At 43.1% G+C, this 18,172-nt stretch overlaps 2 protein-coding genes across 6 annotated transcripts in view; one reads left to right on the top strand and one right to left on the bottom strand.

Moving 5' to 3' along the window:
* IFT80 (intraflagellar transport 80) overlaps window positions 1-939 on the bottom strand; it is a 40,912-nt gene extending 39,973 nt beyond the window's left edge. For 2 of the 3 annotated variants that reach the window (XM_032446647.1, XM_015872075.2), the window contains exon 1: window positions 67-569. The gene's annotated coding sequence lies outside the window, so the exon portion shown is untranslated. Of the gene's footprint in view, window positions 1-66; window positions 570-828 lie in introns of those variants that run through there. The other variant, XM_032446648.1, reaches the window with a different exon arrangement.
* Window positions 796-18,172, top strand: part of SMC4 (structural maintenance of chromosomes 4) — a 29,501-nt gene continuing 12,124 nt past the window's right edge. The window contains exons 1-6 of one of the 3 annotated variants that reach the window (XM_015872072.1): window positions 796-905; window positions 2,351-2,536; window positions 3,650-3,828; window positions 4,435-4,626; window positions 6,273-6,449; window positions 17,289-17,453. In XM_015872072.1, the coding sequence (XP_015727558.1) occupies window positions 2,407-2,536; window positions 3,650-3,828; window positions 4,435-4,626; window positions 6,273-6,449; window positions 17,289-17,453 (843 nt within the window). In that variant the 5' untranslated portion in view covers window positions 796-905; window positions 2,351-2,406. Of the gene's footprint in view, window positions 906-1,001; window positions 1,103-1,374; window positions 1,737-2,350; window positions 2,537-3,649; window positions 3,829-4,434; window positions 4,627-6,272; window positions 6,450-17,288; window positions 17,454-18,172 lie in introns of those variants that run through there. The other 2 variants (XM_015872073.2, XM_015872074.2) reach the window with 2 other exon arrangements.

Here is an 18,172-nt window from a genome sequence, read left to right as displayed (position 1 = left end):
CAGCGCCGCCCCTCCCACCTCCGGGCCCTCCGCCCGCGGCCGCCCCCTGCCCAGCTCTGCCTTTACCTGCGGCGGGGCGGCTCGTACAGCTCATACACCTCGTACAGCCCTTATAGCTCACACAGCTCGGTGCGGGGCCGTGTCTCCTTTGCCGTCTCTATGGCCACGTCCCGCGAGAAGCGCCCCCCCCCCCCGCAGGCAGCGCCGTGTGACATCGCGTCACCGCACCGCCCGTTAACGAGCGCTCATTTCAAAGCGAGCCCCGTTTTCACTTTATTTATACACGCGTTCAAACACTTTTTAAATGTTTTTCGTGGACTTTTTGTTTTCCTTTTTTTGTTTTGTATTTTTGGCGGAGCTCTCTGTCGTGCCGTCCCCCTGGGCGCCCAAGCGCCGCCCCCTGACCTAGTTCTGTACCGAAGGGATGAATCCCTTCCCGCAGTCGCTGCCGACCCGCAGCCCGTCCCTCCATCATCCCCGCACGGCCCCGCGCTCAGCGTTAACTCGCGTTACAGCCGCTCTATCCCCGCTCCATCCTCCCCTCACTCCCCGCCGCTCTAACGGCCGACAAGATGGCGCCCGGCGCGGCTTTTCCTCCTTTCAAACCCGCTCCCGCCCCGCCCCGCGCCGCCCCATCCTGCCCCGCGCCTTTCTAACGAATTTCGGTTCGATTTCGCCGTTTGGGCGCCATTTTCGAGTGTAGAACCCGCGGTGTGAGCGGTGTGAGCGGTACGAGCCGTGTGAGCCGTGCCCACCGCCGCCCGCGGGGCTCCGAGCCGCCCGTCCGCATTGAGCGCGGAGCTTCGGCACGGGGCGGCCGGGACTTACCCCATACGGCGGGACGGGCGGGCGGCACGAGGAGCAGAACGGAGCAGAGCGGAGCGGAGCTTCACCCCGTGCCAGAGGTGAGCGGTCGGGGCGGGGGGCGCCGCGTGGAGCCGCGTTGTTCCCTTCTCTCCCCGCCCTGAAGCAGCGCGAGGCGGCGGCCGCTCCTTCCCGGTCCCGCTGTCCGTGTGGCCGGGCCGTTCCCGGGCTGCTCTCGCCGCGCCCGCTCTGTGAGCTCCGCCCGCAGCTCTGACCCTCGCAGGGCGAGAGCCGAACCGTACGGAACGGGTACCCGGCGGGGGGTGAGGGGGGGAGCGGGCAGAGGGAGATTTTCTCGCTGACATCGGTTATCGCTGCCGAGGGGTTGCGATAAGGGCGGCTTCCTGCACGCCGCTGCCTCTCCCCCTCCCCGCGATGCCGGGCATGAGCCGCGCTGTGCTGCGCTAAAATACGGCCCGGTACCGGGACAGGCTGCGGCTGCCCCGGCACAGCCCTGTGGGACGGTCCGTAACGGCAGCACGGGCTGCGAGCGCTTCTAAACGAGTTCTCTTAGTTCTCTTAGTTCTCTTAGTTCTCTTTCTCGTTTTCCTCCCCTCCCCCATTATCCCAAATGAAGGACTCTCATGAGAGTGTGGGCTGGGGGTAGGTCTGCAAACGTCAAATGATTGGCACCAATTGTGAGATGACTTTCTAACCACGTCAGTTTTGTTTTATCTGCCTTGAAGTCAACTTTCTCGTGTCTGTTGCTCCACAAACCGCCTTCCCCACTTGCTGCGATTTAAACTCTTTGGAGTTTCCCTCCCTCCGCTCTCTTTCCCTTTGCCGTTCGGTGGGAGCCGTGTTGGATCAACGTGTGGACTAACGTGCGCTCCGTCCCTGCTCAATAGCTTTAACAGCAGCACGGGATGAAGGTATTTTCGCGTTGCTCTGCTGTTAGGTGCCGATTGCCGGCAGTCGGGGCTGCGCTGCGTCTCACCAAAGGAGCGTATTATTGAGGGGAGCTGTCGGAGGGTGAAACGCTCTGAACTACGCAGGTCTTTTTGTTTGTGTGTCCGTACGCTCAGCATGGAGAGCTGGGAGCAAAGCGTGTGTCGGGACTGAACGCTGCATGGACAGAGCGCGGACATGGGGCTCCCCGCTTGACTCCTGCCATCGTCGTTAACTCTTTGGCCCCTGGTGTCACCGCTGCTCTCCCCAATAGGGAGCTGGTGGCTCTGTGTGTGCCGGGGGGGTTGGAGCTTTGTGATCATTGAGGTCCCTTCCAACATGGGCCACTTTGTGAGTGTGCAAACCCCATCGGCGTCAGGAGGTGCACGGCTGTGTCTGCAGATCAGGGCGGGTCCGTTGTTTTTTGGGGCGATGCGTTTATTACTTTCAGCCGTAGTTTTTGTTTCAGCTTTGGGGGTTTTTTTTGTCTTCAAAACGCATCTGGTCTCTCGTTTCTGCGTTAGTTGGACTCGTAGGTGTATTCTGTAGGGGACTGGAGTTTAATGCAGAGTTGGTGGGGTTTTCTTGTTTATGTTAGAGTGAGATCCCTTCGGTAGTTCGATTGCTTGGAATTGCCGGGGAGCAGCCGAGATCATGGCGAGCAGGAGCACCAAAAACTCCACAGCAGCACAGCAGAAAGGCAGACAGCACGTAGAGGAGCACAACGGTGACATGCAAGTGGACAAACAAGACGACGGGCATCCTGGGGAAGGAGCAGCTGAAGGTAGGTGGGAGCACTGTGCTCCTGATGCCTTAAACCTGGTGCACAGAGCAGCAGAGCTCAGCTGGAGCTGCCGACTATTCCACATTGGACTCGCTCTGCTCTCGTCTAGAAAGGAAGGTTGAAAGCTCTGACTCCTGACGTGTTCAAACTGCTTTTAAAGTGGTTTGCAAAGAGTTAGCGCTGGGACTTGTGACCGAGTGTAAGTGCAAAAGCAATTAGTGAATTTTCTTCTAATAAAGCCTATTTCATGTCCCTGATCTGTACCGGGTGGTGGTACAAGAGCCAGGATTTTTCACACTTAGACGCAGCCAATGCTCTGAGATTTCTTGGAATGGAATAAATGTCACGTTTATTTGTTTAACTCTTAAAACGATTGGACTTTCCTTTTCATGAAGCAGAGCATTGTCTTGTGGTTCTGGGGTTGAGTTTTTGCTGAGAGTATCTGCAAAAAGAGCAGCGTGTGTCTTTTAGGGTAACGAGACAGGAACGACTGAAAGCTCACAGCACAGATATTTGACAAATGGATTGATAAACTGAAATTGGTGTCAAAACCTCCTGTCTGTGTGAGGGAAAAGCTGCTGGTAACTGTTGAAAAGCTGCTTTGCTTGTAACGAGCAGATATCCAGGGGGCCAGTTTGTTTTCGTAACAAACTTCCTGTCTTTGCAGAGCAGTCGTGCTGTCATTACAGCTTTAGAGCATTGTGCAGCGAGCCCCAAATCTTGCGGAGTGACTTGTGAGCACGCTTGAAATGTGGCTTTGCACTTATTAATTAGGAAGACTTTGCCTGTTTCAGATTTGTAGCCTTATTGTGACGGCTGTAGCTATTGTAATTGCGGAGTGCCTATTAAAGTGTGTTAGAATAAGGATTGCATAATGAAAGAACAAACCCACTGGTGAATCGATGGGACGTCTTAAGTGTCTCTTTTTTAAAGATTCAGTTCGTGGAAAGAAGGATTTTAATTCCACTTAACTCCTTTTAATAACTGCAGAAGTGTAGCTTTGGTTATTATGGAAATGATGTCTGCTTTTGAAATGGAGCACTGTAAAAGGTGTTTGGTCATTGAGTGCTTATGGCCTTAATTTTCTTTCTGCTTATTTTGGATGGTTTTTAGAAGTCTCAAACGAGGAGTCTGATAATCGGAGTTTAGAAGAGATTTTGGGTAGCATCCCTCCTCCCCCTCCTCCAGCAATGACCAATGAAGCTGGTGCTCCTCGTCTCATGATAACTCACATTGTAAACCAGAACTTCAAATCCTATGCAGGGCAGCAAACTCTGGGACCTTTTCATAAGGTAATTTTCTTATCCCTTAAGCGCTCTCTAAGTGCAGGTAAGGCTTTGCTGTGCGCTGGTGGCCCTTCCTGTAGTTTCACATAACCTCACCTCAGAAAAGCTGAGCAATATTGAGGTCTGAGAATTGTTTTGGTGGCGATGTCCTTCCTTTTAGTTGCTGAGCAGTAGGAAAACAGCAAAGTGCAAATTCTTGATTGTGTACAATTGTAATTTGTCAGAAAGCCTGTGAAAAAGGACATTGCTGCCTTGATTTCGTTTGCTGGGGAATTTGGAGGAGCACGTTTGAAGAATGAGAATGTTTTTAGTGCCCACAAGGGATTTACGTGGCTAATCATGAAACTTTCCTTGCGAACTTGCTTGCTAAGAGCAGTATCGCTTTGAGTTCACAAGTTATGATTTAGAAAGCTGAGCTGAGTGGAGGTGTTGTTCTCTTAAATAAGCTGTGCTGCTCTGCCTTTGGTTGTGAAGATTAAGCTACCAAATGAGCTGCAGTTTCCTGCACTAGAAGTAATTCTGTTTGGAACTATGTACAAATGCAGTGGGTGATGTGCACAGCCCAGGATCTATTTCCCTCCACCCGACACCTTTTTTCCTTCTGTTCTGCAGCGTTTTTCATGCATTATTGGGCCCAATGGCAGTGGGAAATCCAATGTCATTGATGCGATGCTTTTTGTGTTTGGGTATCGAGCACAGAAAATCAGATCCAAAAAACTGTCTGTGTTGATCCATAAATCTGAGGAACATATGGACATCCAGAGCTGTTCTGTGGAAATCCACTTCCAAAAGATCATTGACAAGGTATGTATCCATGTATCCTGCTCTGCAGAGCGGCGCTTGCTTTATTCAAGCGTTTGACAACTTAATATTCGATTAGTTTGAGCTGGGGAAGGCGTGGTGGCAAGGTTTACCCTTGGGATGTAAAGCACCAATTTGAAGTTAATTAGCTTAAAAATGCTCCTCTCAGTAGTGCAGCTCTTACAATATGAGCAGGGGCTCGTGGGCTGCTCTGTGAGAGCAGTGTCTGCTGTGCAGTGTTTTGGAGCTGCTCACACTCACCTAACTGTCATTTTCAGAAGTCGTTGTACATTTGTTGGTTCTTTGCCCTCAAGTAAATAAAGCTTATTTCTGAAATTAACAGCACCTCGAATCACTTCTGAGGCTACATTCGGATGTGTTATATATGTGTGCATTTATAATATGAGCATATGGATTCAGGTGTAAAAACTATTGGAGTAAAAGCTTCCAAACCAATTAGAAGCTATTTTAAAAAATTCATTAAATATAAAACCAATCTGGAACACTTAATGGACAATAAATGGGCCTGCAATTCAAAAGCAGGTTTTCAATAGAATTTCTGGGTTTTACACCCTCTGGCTGATATCGTGTTTGAATGAAATAGAAAGTGCTGACAACGCTGGAAAAAAAAATGCAATAAAATTGTGTTGCTTGTCATTTCATGTATGGGTACAAACGTCTGGGCTGTGCTGTTGACTTATTGCCATTCCAGTACTAGAAATTGATTTTACTTTATTTAAATAGAATTTCTGTGAGCATTTAGTCTGGCTGAAGTGCCTCACTGAATGTCAGGTTAGTCAGTATGGTGGGAAAGGTGTACACCAAAGCATCAGAACCTGTGCTAATGAGGGGACAGTCAGTTACAGACCTGCTTTAGGTCAATTTTCTTTGACTCGATCTGCACAGACCTGTGCTTTTTGCTTCTGTCTGTGTCAGCCACATTCAGGGATTATTTAGTTTTCTTTTTCTGCTGTTCTCTGTATGAGCACCTAGAAGCTGCATTTGTGATGTAAAAACCCTGTGAGTGTTACCTGGTCAGATGGTGCTCTGGGATGGGCCTGGCAAAGCAGAGGCCAGCTGAAGGCTTTACAAGGAGCAGGGCTCGGCTCTAACTGCTTACAATGAGTCCCAGCTTTACTGCAGTTGCTGCTTTTTAGTGAAGTCGAAGTGATGTTTTGAAGCTGATGACCTCATGTTTGTCACATCTTTAATATTTTGCTTTTTTATCTCCTGCAGTTTCTTTTTAGAACTACTCAGCAAAAAGCAGCTTTCTAGCACTATAAAGAGGGAGCTTAATTGCAGACAGTAGCAAATCATTCAAAGCTTCCTGATCTAAAATTGAAAGGGCAGGATACAACAGCCACTTTAAAGCTGAAGTAGGTCTTTTGTGATGTGCAGCCCTGGTAAAGAGAAGAAATTAAGTATTTTTAAAGCAAAAGCTGGTATTAGAGATGAGGGATGCAGCACATGAGGATCATGCAGATTTAGGCTTTTTCTTTTTTTTTGGTCTAGAGCTGAATTTTTTTTTTTTGAGGTGCACATCATTTAAGTGGATCCTGATTTAAAACCTTAACTGGTAAAATGGTGAAATGTGAGGTGAACCTACGAGATACTAATTGTATTTCTGGCTTTGTTTTTCCTCATAACAGGAAGGAGATGATTATGAAGTCATTCCTAACAGCAATTTTTGTGTATCTAGAACTGCCTTTAGAGATAATTCTTCAGTATACCACATCAATGGAAAGAAGTCAACATTCAAAGATGTTGGTATTCTTCTGCGAAGTCACGGAATCGACCTGGACCATAACAGATTCTTGATTTTACAGGTTGGTGTGTGAATAAAACCTGTTTTTATTAAAGCTGTATTTCCAGGTGTAGTTACCAAAATGCTGTTTAGTTGTGAGGCCTTAAAGTACTCTAGCAGCACATCATGGTTTGCATGCTGTAGTGAAGATGCGAATCATTATTTGCTGCTTTAGAAATTTAAGGAAGATAAACAGTTGAAGACACTAATATAAATTTTTCTGTTAATGAATCAGTGCTCCTGACATGTGGATGAATAGAAGAGTTGTGATACTTGTTCCGCCCTAGCAGCACGTAAATATTGGTGTAGTAAAATAAACCTTAAACCCCAATATTATTGTGCTGCTTAAGCGTGGCAGAGATTCAGCAACTTGTTTATACTTTAGATAAAGGTGCATCAATATTAACTTAATGATACTACTATTAAGTTATCTACAGTTCTCATCTATAGACGTGGTTTTACTGCAGAAGTATGTATATTAAAAATAACTGTATAAAATTGAAGGCAAGAAAAAACCCATTTACTTCTCATTTACACTCGTTTAACAACTGCAGGGGACTCAAAGCACAGCAGGTTTGTAGCCAATTCAAGGTGCATATTAAAAAGCTGCAGTTTTTACAGCTCATGCTATAAAAATAATAGAGTCTGTGAATATGATATCATTTCTTCTCACATTGGGGTTTAAAGTTCTAAAGCTTGCTGGTGTGTGCTGGCTGTGTAAAACACAGACAGGCTGAAGGCAAACACACTTTTCTAGTGCTTAAATAAAAATGGAGGATTTTACTCGTGCCAGCCAGTCACTTTAGATGTGAACTGAGTTAAAGTACTTGATGGACACACTTAAAGGGTCCATGGGGTACACACATCTGCAATTACCCATAATTATTTCACTGCTATTACAAGAATGTCACAAATCTGTTCTGAAGGATTTTGGCCTAGAAAATGAGTGAGCAGTGGAAGCCTCCTGAGATCTGACAGTTTGCAACAGAGATGATTTTAAGACTGTTTTTGTCAAAGGAGCTTCCAGTTCCCCTCTAACACAAAAAGGCAAATATTTGAGATAGGTAGCTGTGTTTGCTTCACTTCCTCAAGTCTGCTTCTTACAGTTACACCCACAAAAAGAGGATATATCTGTTTTTGAAGTATTTGTGCCAATTAATTATTCCATTCAGCACTTTCTTCTTGTGTTTTTTGGTTTTCAAGTGAGAAGTATCTCCAATAAAACTATTGGTAATATATATTAGTTATAATAAAGTTGTTATTCAGAAAAATCATTTTAGGAACATTGTTAAAAAGAGAAAAACTGCAGTCAAATATGGTAGAAATGATGGTGCAGAAGCATCCCAAGCTGAGTGCTGCAGTGCCCTTCTGCTCTGGGAGGGGAAGGCAGCGTTTCACAGGGACTGCTGCTAAATGGCTGTTTTAGTTTTTACTTTTCTCCCCAAATGTGGTTTGTTTTCTTCTTCTATTAATTGTTTCCCATGGGGAGGACATACTTGTTCCTAAAAGCTCGAGTTTCATGCTTTTCATCTGTATAATGGGAAATCAGGGCTGATACGAGTGATGTTAAGACACAAAGTGATGCTTCCCACCATTTTTTTTATCCTTTCTTTGCTCTGAACTTTGTGGATAATGTGTTACAATGAACTGTAAGGAAACTCCAGAGAGATTTTCTGTTTATTTGGTGTGACTCCTTGAGCATGTGGCTGTGTGATTTTTATTATTATTAAATAATCTATTTTTTAAGTGAATTCTATTCATCAGGCAATGGAAAACTAGTAATTTCCATCTGGAAAATGTGACTATTTCTGCACAGTGACAGAAAAACATCGAAGCCCAAGTAGTAAAAATGATAGAAGTAAACAAGGCCATACCAGGAAGCCAAGGCTGCCTGCTGCTATCACAGGGATTGCCCCTTTTCCCTACTCCTTTTCAAATTACATTATTTCCAGTCTGAGCAATAAGTGACAGTTCTATTTCACTTTTGCTTCTCTCAAGTTGTATTTTTTGAGCATATTGAGCTCAAATAATTTCACTTTGAAAATAAATCGCACCTCTTTGGTTTTTGACTTTCGTTTGGGTGTAATTAACATACATTTGTTATCAAATGCTGTTTTCAGTCTGTGAGAAAGCATTCTCTAACACTAAAGGAAATGCTGTAAGAGAACAAGTCCTATAAGTAGCACTCTGAGATACTTGGTTAGTGCCCTGCTGCCACACTTAGCATTATTCAATAGCAAATACTTGCATTTCAGAAGGCTGCTTTCTTTTTGCTTTTCTTTCTTTTCTCCACCTTGCTCTGCAGTCTCTCACGTGGCTCACTGGGTGCATCTGGGTGCCACTCTGAAAGCTTGGGCCAGAACCATTTGTTCTGCGAGTTGAGTAGAGAGTGGAGCAGGTACTTGTGATGCCATCCTGAGAATCTTGGAATCAACCAGTTGATTTTGCTGAGTAACAGCACCAGAAATGCCTGTGGGAAAACAATGATATTGGGCAGTTCTAGAAATGTTAGAAATTCTGTGCCTGAATTAGTTAATTGGAAAAAAATCTTGTTTTAAAGGAATGGGTTTGGTTACTGTGTGTTGCTGCCAACAATTAACAGGAGGAGTTTGTCACTTCTGCAATGCTTAAGTTGTATTGCTGTGTATTTTGTTTTTAATAAATTGCTATATGCTTTTTAGCACTTAGGGAACAGAAAACTGTGTGGTGCACTGCTAATGAGGCTGCCACAGCCTGAAACTGCAACAGGAAAAAAAAATGCATCTTTGTTTTTTAAGTATGCTGAGCATTGTGCTAATATCTGTGATATCTGTCATCTTACTGCTATCGGTTCCTGCCTTCCACACTTGAGTAACTCGTTTATCTGTAAAGAAGAACAAATAAAATTATTAATTTAGCTTTTTTTTTTTTTTTTTTTTTTAATATTTGGAACATCAATGTCTATACACAGAAAGCTTGGGTAGGTTTGCCCAGCCAGGTTGAGCAGGGCTCTGAAGGTAAGTGTGTTTGCTGTTGCTCAATAGTGAGTCCTCTGAAGAGGCCAACCTCGAGGCCAGAAAGAAATCCCAGCCTCTCTCTTGTAGCTGGTTGTCCCTAAGGAATTATTAAACTAATGGGGAGAGATTGAGGGGATGTCAGTTAAGGACACCCATGGGGCAGGAGGTCTGGGGAGCGAAACAAACCAGACAGCAACTGCTACCACCTGCTGAAATTGGCTTTGTTATCTTTCAAGGTAAGAGGAGTTCAGTTAATATCAACTTTGTAAACAGAAAATGGAATTTTGCAAGCAGTGCCCATATGGATGAACATTGCAGAAACAATACTAAGAATTAGAAAACCTGAATTTGTTTTCTACTAAATAGAAGCAGACTTTTATGAACTGAAATCAACCTGAACCTGTTTTTTCAAACTATTTTTTCTTGTGCTGATTAGTGTTATTTAAATGTATTTGACAGACAATTAAAAATTTCTCATGTAATCTGATGCAAGTGTGAATAGCTGCAGTGATTTCATGTATGATTTTTTTTTATTTTTAAACTGATTGGGACAGCAGCATTTAATGCACAGATCGGTCTTGTCTTGTGGCAAGATTATGCTGCAGGAGAGGAAATTTAGTCAAGGTTTTCTCCTGCTGCTTTGTGGAAACATAGGAGTCACTCCTTCAGTGTGCAGGGAAGGAAGTGGGGGGGAGCAGATTTTCTTCTTGCTTTGAGATAAGCCAGAAGTTCCCGATGGTTGAGGGCTGCTCTCCTAATGAGGCACACCAACATCTGAGCTGGAGCATCCAAATAGAGCACGAGCTAAAAAAGCTCTACTGGGATTTATAAATGGAGATCAATGCTGCCAAAAGTGGTGAAGAGAGTTTTGTTCTAGAAATTTCAAGGGCAGCTGAGCTGAAGAGGTAGGAAGAATTAGAACCAGTGTAATCAACTAAAAGTGTCATTTGAATAAAATAGTATGTAAAAGTGGAAGCTTTACATTTGATTCAGAGTACAGAATCACTTCCTTGGTTAAAATACTTGATACTGAAGTGAATATGGAGCTGCAAGAGACATGCTAAGACTTCAGTACATGCGATTTCAAAGCGAATTCTTTGCTGTCAGAATTTCTTGGCAATTAATGTGATTTTTATTTTACAAATTCCAGTGCAGCGTCATAAGCAATGTTTTTTGTTTTTGTTTTTTTTTTTCCAGAAAAATAGGAAAATATGGGAAGAGGATGTAAAATGCACTTATCCAATGTAACTGAGTGCTGGGTTAAGTTTGAGGTAGAACATGGCAAGAATCTTATAACAGTCAAACACTGTAGGTTGGATTCCCGGTAACTGATGTTGATTCCAAAGCGACTCTAGACTTGCACTCAATTTGTATTCTTGTATTAAATACAAGAATGTCCTTAAGAAAGCTTCTAAAATTAGACAGATGTGTGAACAGCTTGACAAAGGCTACTTTGAAATGATTTCCAGAATGCAGAACAGTAGTTCTGTGCAAACAACTGAGTGTTGTGTAACAGGCTGTGAGTTTGCCTTCATCTTTGGGTAGTAGAGGCATTGTAGACTTGTGTATTTGTGCTTATTACTTACTTGCCTTTCTTGATTTCTCCCCTATTTTATATCGCTAATCTTTGAAGGTAGAGAGTGAAGGTGAGAATTTGATACTTTCTCTTCTTCATGTTTGCCAACCAACCATGCAGCACTGGAGCTGTGCAACAGAAGCACCTGAACCTTGGTGGCAGTAGTTCAGTATTGTTGCTTGTTCTGATGCTAATTTCAAGGTTAGAATAAAAGCCCAGAGAAATAACACGGACAGGAATATCCTGGAAACTGACTCTTTAGAAATACAGGTTTTATAGCAAACATTCTAAATGTTCTAAGGCAGCTTCTCCCGCAAATAAATCCATAGTGTTATCAGCTTCACACAGTGTGCCGTTGCTTCTTGTGCTGAGAAGCCCCGTGCAGTTATTTCTGACTCCTGTAGCAGACTGGTGAAATACTTGGACAGTCTCTTGTCCATGTTCCCCTTGCCTGGAAGGAATGCTTTGCATTTTAAGGGAGAAACTGAAATACACCTTCGTTCTCTAAAGTAAGATGTGAAATTCTAAACCTTACGGTGATGTTAAGTGAAGTTTGCCTTGTGCTTCATCAGTTTTGGCTGCCGTTCCACCTTATAACTCAGTTTCCATTCTTGATTGGTACGTGCTTTTCTTCAATCAGAGCTACAGTAGCGTTCTAATAGCACTGCTGTGATTTGCCACAGAACACTGATGTACAGTTGGCTGATACAGCTGCAGGCACTGCTTCCTTGGTGTTCTGGATGTGCTGGCTACAACTCCACTGTTTGCCTCAGTTCAGTGCTTAAAGGATGAGTTCTGCTGGTCACCTGTCTGATATATAGAAAATCACATTGTTTTTAAGCTTAGTGTGGTATGAACTTCCCTACTAACTCTAATAGCCCTTGGAAGGAACAAATGTTCATTCTTTAATGCTTTAATTTTTAAAATCCAGCATGCTTACATTAAATGCTTTTTTTTTAATGCATGGATATATAATATACTCACAGACAACCATTATTCTTGTATTACCTGACAAAGATAAATGAAAGGATGAGCGTTGTCTGTATTTGCATATTGCTTAAGTCAGTGGGATAAATGAAGCAGAATCAGGTAATGCCATAAAGTTGCAAGCTGTAATGCACTTAATCAGTTAATTTAGTAAGCAAGTTGAATAGATATATTGGTAGTACTAGGGGAAAAAAGTTGCAGGGTTATCGAAATGAAGAGCTGCTCCCCATTTGCAATGCTCTTTCTTTGCACAATCTGAAGAAGGCTTTGGTGCTGCGCAGCACCTCGGGGGGGGGAGAATGTAAGCAAAAAGAAAAGCTACGTGAACCATTTATCTAAATTCCTAGCATCACTGTTGTGTGACTATTGATTTATTTTAAAGCCTGGATTCAAATGATTAAGCACATTGAAGTTCCATGGAAGATACCAAATATTTGTATTCTTCTCAAGAGCAGCTGAAGTGCCAGCAGTGAGCAGTCCTGCCCCATAGCAGTGCTTCACTTGGAGTCTCGGTGATGTATTGACACATGAAATGTTTTCCCCAGTGTATGGGACTGCATCTCTTAGGGGCTGTTTTCTCTTAAGCTGTTCTTCATTATCACAGCAGAATAAATTTCAGATCAGTTAAATCTTAGGAGTGGAGCCCCTAACAAAGTAGATCAGTGAGTGCTGCATTCACAGTTGAGTTGACAAAACTCATTGCACGATCCCATCTTCATATTTTTCCCAGGCTTTAGAGGAGTGGAGGCATCACAGGTGAGCAGCTCTGCACTGGTTACCCTGAGACCCCTGCTCCTAATGCAGAATTATGGTCACAACAAAAAAATGTTGTTCCATCCTCCATGAAGAGGTTTAAAACTGCTTTCAGTAGAAGTTAAAAGGCTTTTTGCTGCTGTTGCCTCCTTTCGTACCAGGAGTTCAAAATGGAATCTGAAGGCTGTGCTCTGGAACTCCTTAATTCCAGCATGATGACAGACAGAACTGCTTCTGTTTGTATGCAGCACAAATTAACCTCTGATTTTATCACTGTTTGAAGCTGAGTAATGGCAGTGTTAGGATTAGTGTGCTACGCTGTTCATGCCTAGTACCCTTAGAACCCTTCAGGCCACAGAGCCTGCTCAGTCTGAACGGAGGCTGCACGAACGTGATGCTGCAGTCTGCCAAGAGCATCAGACTGGGAGTTCTCCACAGAAGTGAAAACTAACCTGCAGTGTCAAAACGCGGGGTAAGAGTTGCAGAAAGGTAACTTAATGAGTAGGTTGAATGTTTTCTTCATTGAGCACTTTGACCTTGTTCTGCATTCAAAATTTCTGTGGATGAATATTGGGTAAAGGCAGATTTTGAGCTTTCTGTTCTGAGAAATCAGCAGTTTTAAGAAGTGAGTAATTTCAGAGAAAACAAGGGCAGTAATTCTATGAAATGCGGTGATTGAGAGTTGAGGCGTTTCACTGTCCAGCTCTGGAGCTGTGCAGGAGATGAAGTTCTCACCCTTCACAGGTTGGTGCTAGAAAATTGCACGTGGCATTGGAATGTCGCCACTTAATTCAGCTGTATGCACCATGAGAGATGTTTGTCCTAATGAGAGTTTTAGCCTGACATAAGCACAGAAGTGTGCATGCAATGGAAATAATGAAATTAAATTGGATTCAGTCTATATTACATGTCTTGCACTGAATGTATTCCCCAAACACTCAAAGGATGCGAGTTCAACTTGCAAAAGGCACAGAGCCCAGAATAGACACTTGTCAGCCTCGTGCCTGTCAAAGAGTAGGAGAGCACTGATTGTGTCACCCCTTTGGCTGTGCACATCCACCCATTGCAGCTCATGGTCTTCATCTCAGTAGGCAGAGTGGGCCCGGGCACTCACTGCTGCTCCTCTACCTTGTGCTGATCTGAGTCTGAGCTGTTTTATTAACAGCAGCTCTTTGAATGCCTTCTTGCTCTACTGATGTCACAATAGAAATTTGCATTTAGAAAGTGTCTCAAACATAATGATAGTACAATAGTTGGTGTCCTTGACAGTTTAGCTGTGAGGGGAGGTGGGATCATCTGCTTCCAGGTTCCTTGACATGACTGTGATTAGAGGAAATGGCTTTAAGATTAAATAGCTCTATCAAAATGCATTAATAATTGTTTTCTGATCACTAACAGAAAATGTGTGGAACTTGTTACTGGTACGTGTGCTATACAGTGTTTGAGCTGGCTGCCTCTGCTCCTGTGCCAGCAGCCCAGGATTTGCAGTCTGGGCTCAGTCCTTTGTTGCTGTTTGCCAGCATTGCTGGTTTCTGAGCATTAACATCCATTTCAATTGTCTTTCCCGCTCAGAGGATTAATGTCAGTTTTTTCCCTTATTGCTCCCTCTCCTCTCAGCAGTGTGTGCAGGGGCAGGTAGCTGAGGGGAACAGCTGAAGACATTTCCTGGTGGTCAGTATTGAGACTTCTTAATGTAAGCTCAACAGCTTTGATAAGAAACATGTCAGGGCACACAGCTTCCCAACAAGTGTCTGCCTCTGCCTGCTTGGTTTCACTTTCAGAAATGCTGGCCGTATTTAGAAAGATCTTTTACTAGATAAGGGCAAGGGTGTATTTCTGATGCAGTGCAAATAGCTTTGGATCGAGCAAGGTGCACAGTTAAAGTTAGGAAACAGTGACATTGCCTATATTAAGTTCTGACAATGCAAAGCTGCCGAATGCTTTTTCCTGCTGTCAGTGTCGTTACCTGCTCTCTGCGGGCAGCTTCAGCTTCCTCTGTTGGTGACAACGGCTGGGAGCCTTTTAATCTCGTAGTGATGGCTGTAGGGATGGACCGAGCTGATTTCTTAACATAAAACCTGGAAAACAACTTAAACATTAAATGCACCTCAATACTGCTGTGAGCCCATTATTTATATGTTCTAAATGTTTTCACTCTCACCCTCGATAAGAAAAGAATCCAAACGTTTAAGTACATTGCACCAATTAAATATTTTCCTGTAAGCTGAAGAAAATCCAGTGATAAACTTGTTGCTTCTTGTGCAGCAGAGGAGTTGCACACACAGTTGGTGCACACGCAGTTGGTGCACTCAGCCTGACGGCTTCCACTTATGTTCATCATCTCCTCACCAGTCACCCAATTCACTTCATCCTTTCAAAACAATCACTGCTGTATTGCCTGAACTTTACTCCCTGGTTCTATGGCAATACATTATTTTGCCACAGACAACCAAAACTCTGATTTCCTAATTTGTGAGATGATAGAGCCAAATACAGAATTAAGCTTTGTTAGTAGTGTGCTATGTCATTAAAAACATTGTAATTTACCAATGTAAAAACTTTACATTGGTAAGCTATGGAGATACCCTCACATCTACTAACAGTCATGATTTAAAGAGGGTTAATTGGTCTGAATTAGGTCATGAACAAATGTTGGCTTACGTCCCTTCCTTGTCCACACAGGGTGAATGACAGCATCTGCGCCTGTGTTAAATACAGCATCAGTGGGAAAGAAATGGGGAGGGGGTGGTGGGAAGGCAGAGGGAATGAGGGGGAAAAAAGCACAAGTCGGACTGCAGCACTGACCTTTGTGATGTCTAACAGGAGATCTTTGCAGTGATGGTTTTTCCTCGGGTGTAAACACAGGAAGCTCTTTAATGCGAGAAGAAACAAAATGGAGATTTGTGATAATTCCACAGCGATGGGTGTGATTGGAATTGTGCAGCTGCGTTATTAAACAAACTGCCTTTATGATATCCATAAGAAGTCCAAAGAGTTTAAGGTTTTATTTCAAAAATGTTGAGGCTTCTCATGAACAGCAATGATCAGAAATAACAGCCTGGATGTGTGTGACTTCTGGAGTTTTTAAACAAGAAAACAGCAAAACAAAACCAACTAAAAAAACCCCTCATTTCTGTTTTACCCCGATGTGGGAATTTCTTACGTTTCAGAAAGATTCGTAACTTAACAAATAGGGCTTCTCGTTTTGCAAAACTTCCCATGTTCCCTCTGCTCAGCTGAATGGTATTTATCAGCTGGAAGAAAATGACAGTGCCACTAGGTGTCATTGTGTGCTGACAGAGTGCAAGGAAGCTGCTTCTGCAAGCAGTGCTAATGCATCTCATGGGCAGCGCTCAGCAGTACCTTGTCCTCCGCTTCTATAGCCAGTTACAGGGCTGGTTTGCAGTGCTTGCATGGGAATGTTCTGCACTGCTGACTTCAGTGATGGTCCCTTTTGGTTTTCCTGCAGTCTCATTAATCACTGCATCTCCTCTGTGTCTTAAGAATTTGTTCCTTGTCCGTGCTTCAGTAGATGCTTGTCTCCAGCTGAAGCTCAACACAAAGCAGTGACAGTTCTGGAGTATGTTTTGGTCTCTGTACGCAGATTTCAGGTGTTTGAACATACTGAAATTGAAAGCTAGAATATAAATCTACATTTATCAGTCCTAGAACTAAATTTCAGTTGTCATAGAGTTTGTTATTTCACAGGTTTAAGCATCTGTCCCCAATCCTGCTCAGTGCCAGTGCTGTGCAATGCAGTAGTGCTCATCTATTTACTAACAGGTTGTCTCTTGTACATCTAATAACGGCTCAGGTTTTTCAGGAGTGAGCAGTTTGTGCTCAGAATTCACTGGTTAATTTTTGCATCCACATCTTTATTCTGAACTCCAATTCAATACATGTATATTCAGGTTCTTGTTCCTTCTAATGTATAGCATCTCATTATGACATATAATCCTTACTTTGAAAGATTTAATGCTGCTCTGTCCTAAATGTAAGATATTGATAGTGGATATATTTTTTAATTGAGTAATGATAACATCAGCAAAATAAATGTCCTTGTCTCAATTTAATCTTTCTTATTCTGTAAGAAATCACATCAGTGTTAAGCTTAACAATTTAAAGCTAATGCCATACTTAGCGGAGGATGGAGTCTAACACTTGGCTTTGTTTCTCTCCCAACAAACAAGCCGTGGTTGTAGCAGTTACAGGTGCAGTTCAGCCATCAGACGAGATTTATGGACCTTCTGTTTCCTAATGGGAATCTTCAAGGACTTAACTCCTGATCTGTGTAACTCACGACTCTGGGTGCTGCACAGCCTGGAGGAGATGCTTCCTTCTTTCCTTCTTTCCTTCTTTTTGTAGGTTGGGGGAAAACATTTTGAATCTTTACAGAAACAGCAAATTTTAAACCTGACTGTGAGCTTCAGCAGTCTCTGCTTGCCGTGTACTCGTACACCTGCATCCCTGCTGTATATTTGCAATGTTCTATCACTGCCCCTCGGGAAAAAAAAGAAAAGAAGAAAACATTAAACCTTTTTTTTCCAAGGGGGAAGTTGAACAGATTGCAATGATGAAACCCAAAGGCCAGACTGAACATGATGAAGGCATGCTGGAATACCTGGAAGATCTGATAGGTTCTGCACGACTGAGAGATCCTATTCAAACTCTTTGTCGCAGAGTAGAGACTTTAAATGAACAGAGGGGAGAAAAGGTAAGTCTTAGAAAAGTAAGTTTGCATTATAAATTAAGGGATGAACTTGCAGTGTCTCCTTATGTGAACTTTTAGAAAAGCAGTTAACATAAAGACTCTTTAAAGATTTGGGACTCTGTGCAAGTAGAAGCACAGAGAACTTTTGAGTTGTCTTTCTTGCATCTGATGTTTCCCTCATATATAAAAGAAGTGCGCAGTTGACATCAGTTGCCCTTCTTTAAGCACTTAAGAAGTTGGTTTCTGATTCCCAAAGGTCTGAATGTTTGAGTTGGAAGCCAGGATCTTATCTGCTGATCATCTCTTTGGTTGTATCCAAGTGCGTTACCTGCTTCTGCTCGGAATGAGGAGCGAAACTGATCAGCTGAATACATATAGATGGAGTCATGTCTGCCTTTGTCCCACTGCAAAGTAGCAAATAGATTAAGCAGGAGGGAAACGTAACCTATGCCAAGGAAGATAGGATGAGGGGGAGAAACAGTGATGCCAAGGTGATGTGAAACTTCATGAGAGGATGCTTATAAATACAGAAAATTAGCTGTGACTTGAGCTACAGAGATCTGTTTTAGACATTGCTTTCATGGCATTTTACTTACACAGTCAGTTCTAAATGTAGTAAAATATACAAGTTCTATTTTATTCGTGTCCTTGGCAGATTCTGTTTTTGTAAAGTTGTAAAGGAAACCCAAAGATTTGTAGTCACAGGATTTAACCTGAAAAGG

Source organism: Coturnix japonica, chromosome 9 (assembly GCF_001577835.2).
Source record: "Coturnix japonica isolate 7356 chromosome 9, Coturnix japonica 2.1, whole genome shotgun sequence".
NCBI classification, from domain to species: domain Eukaryota; kingdom Metazoa; phylum Chordata; class Aves; order Galliformes; family Phasianidae; genus Coturnix; species Coturnix japonica.
Note: the sequence above shows the minus strand (reverse complement) of the source record. Positions and strands in the feature narration are given on the sequence as shown.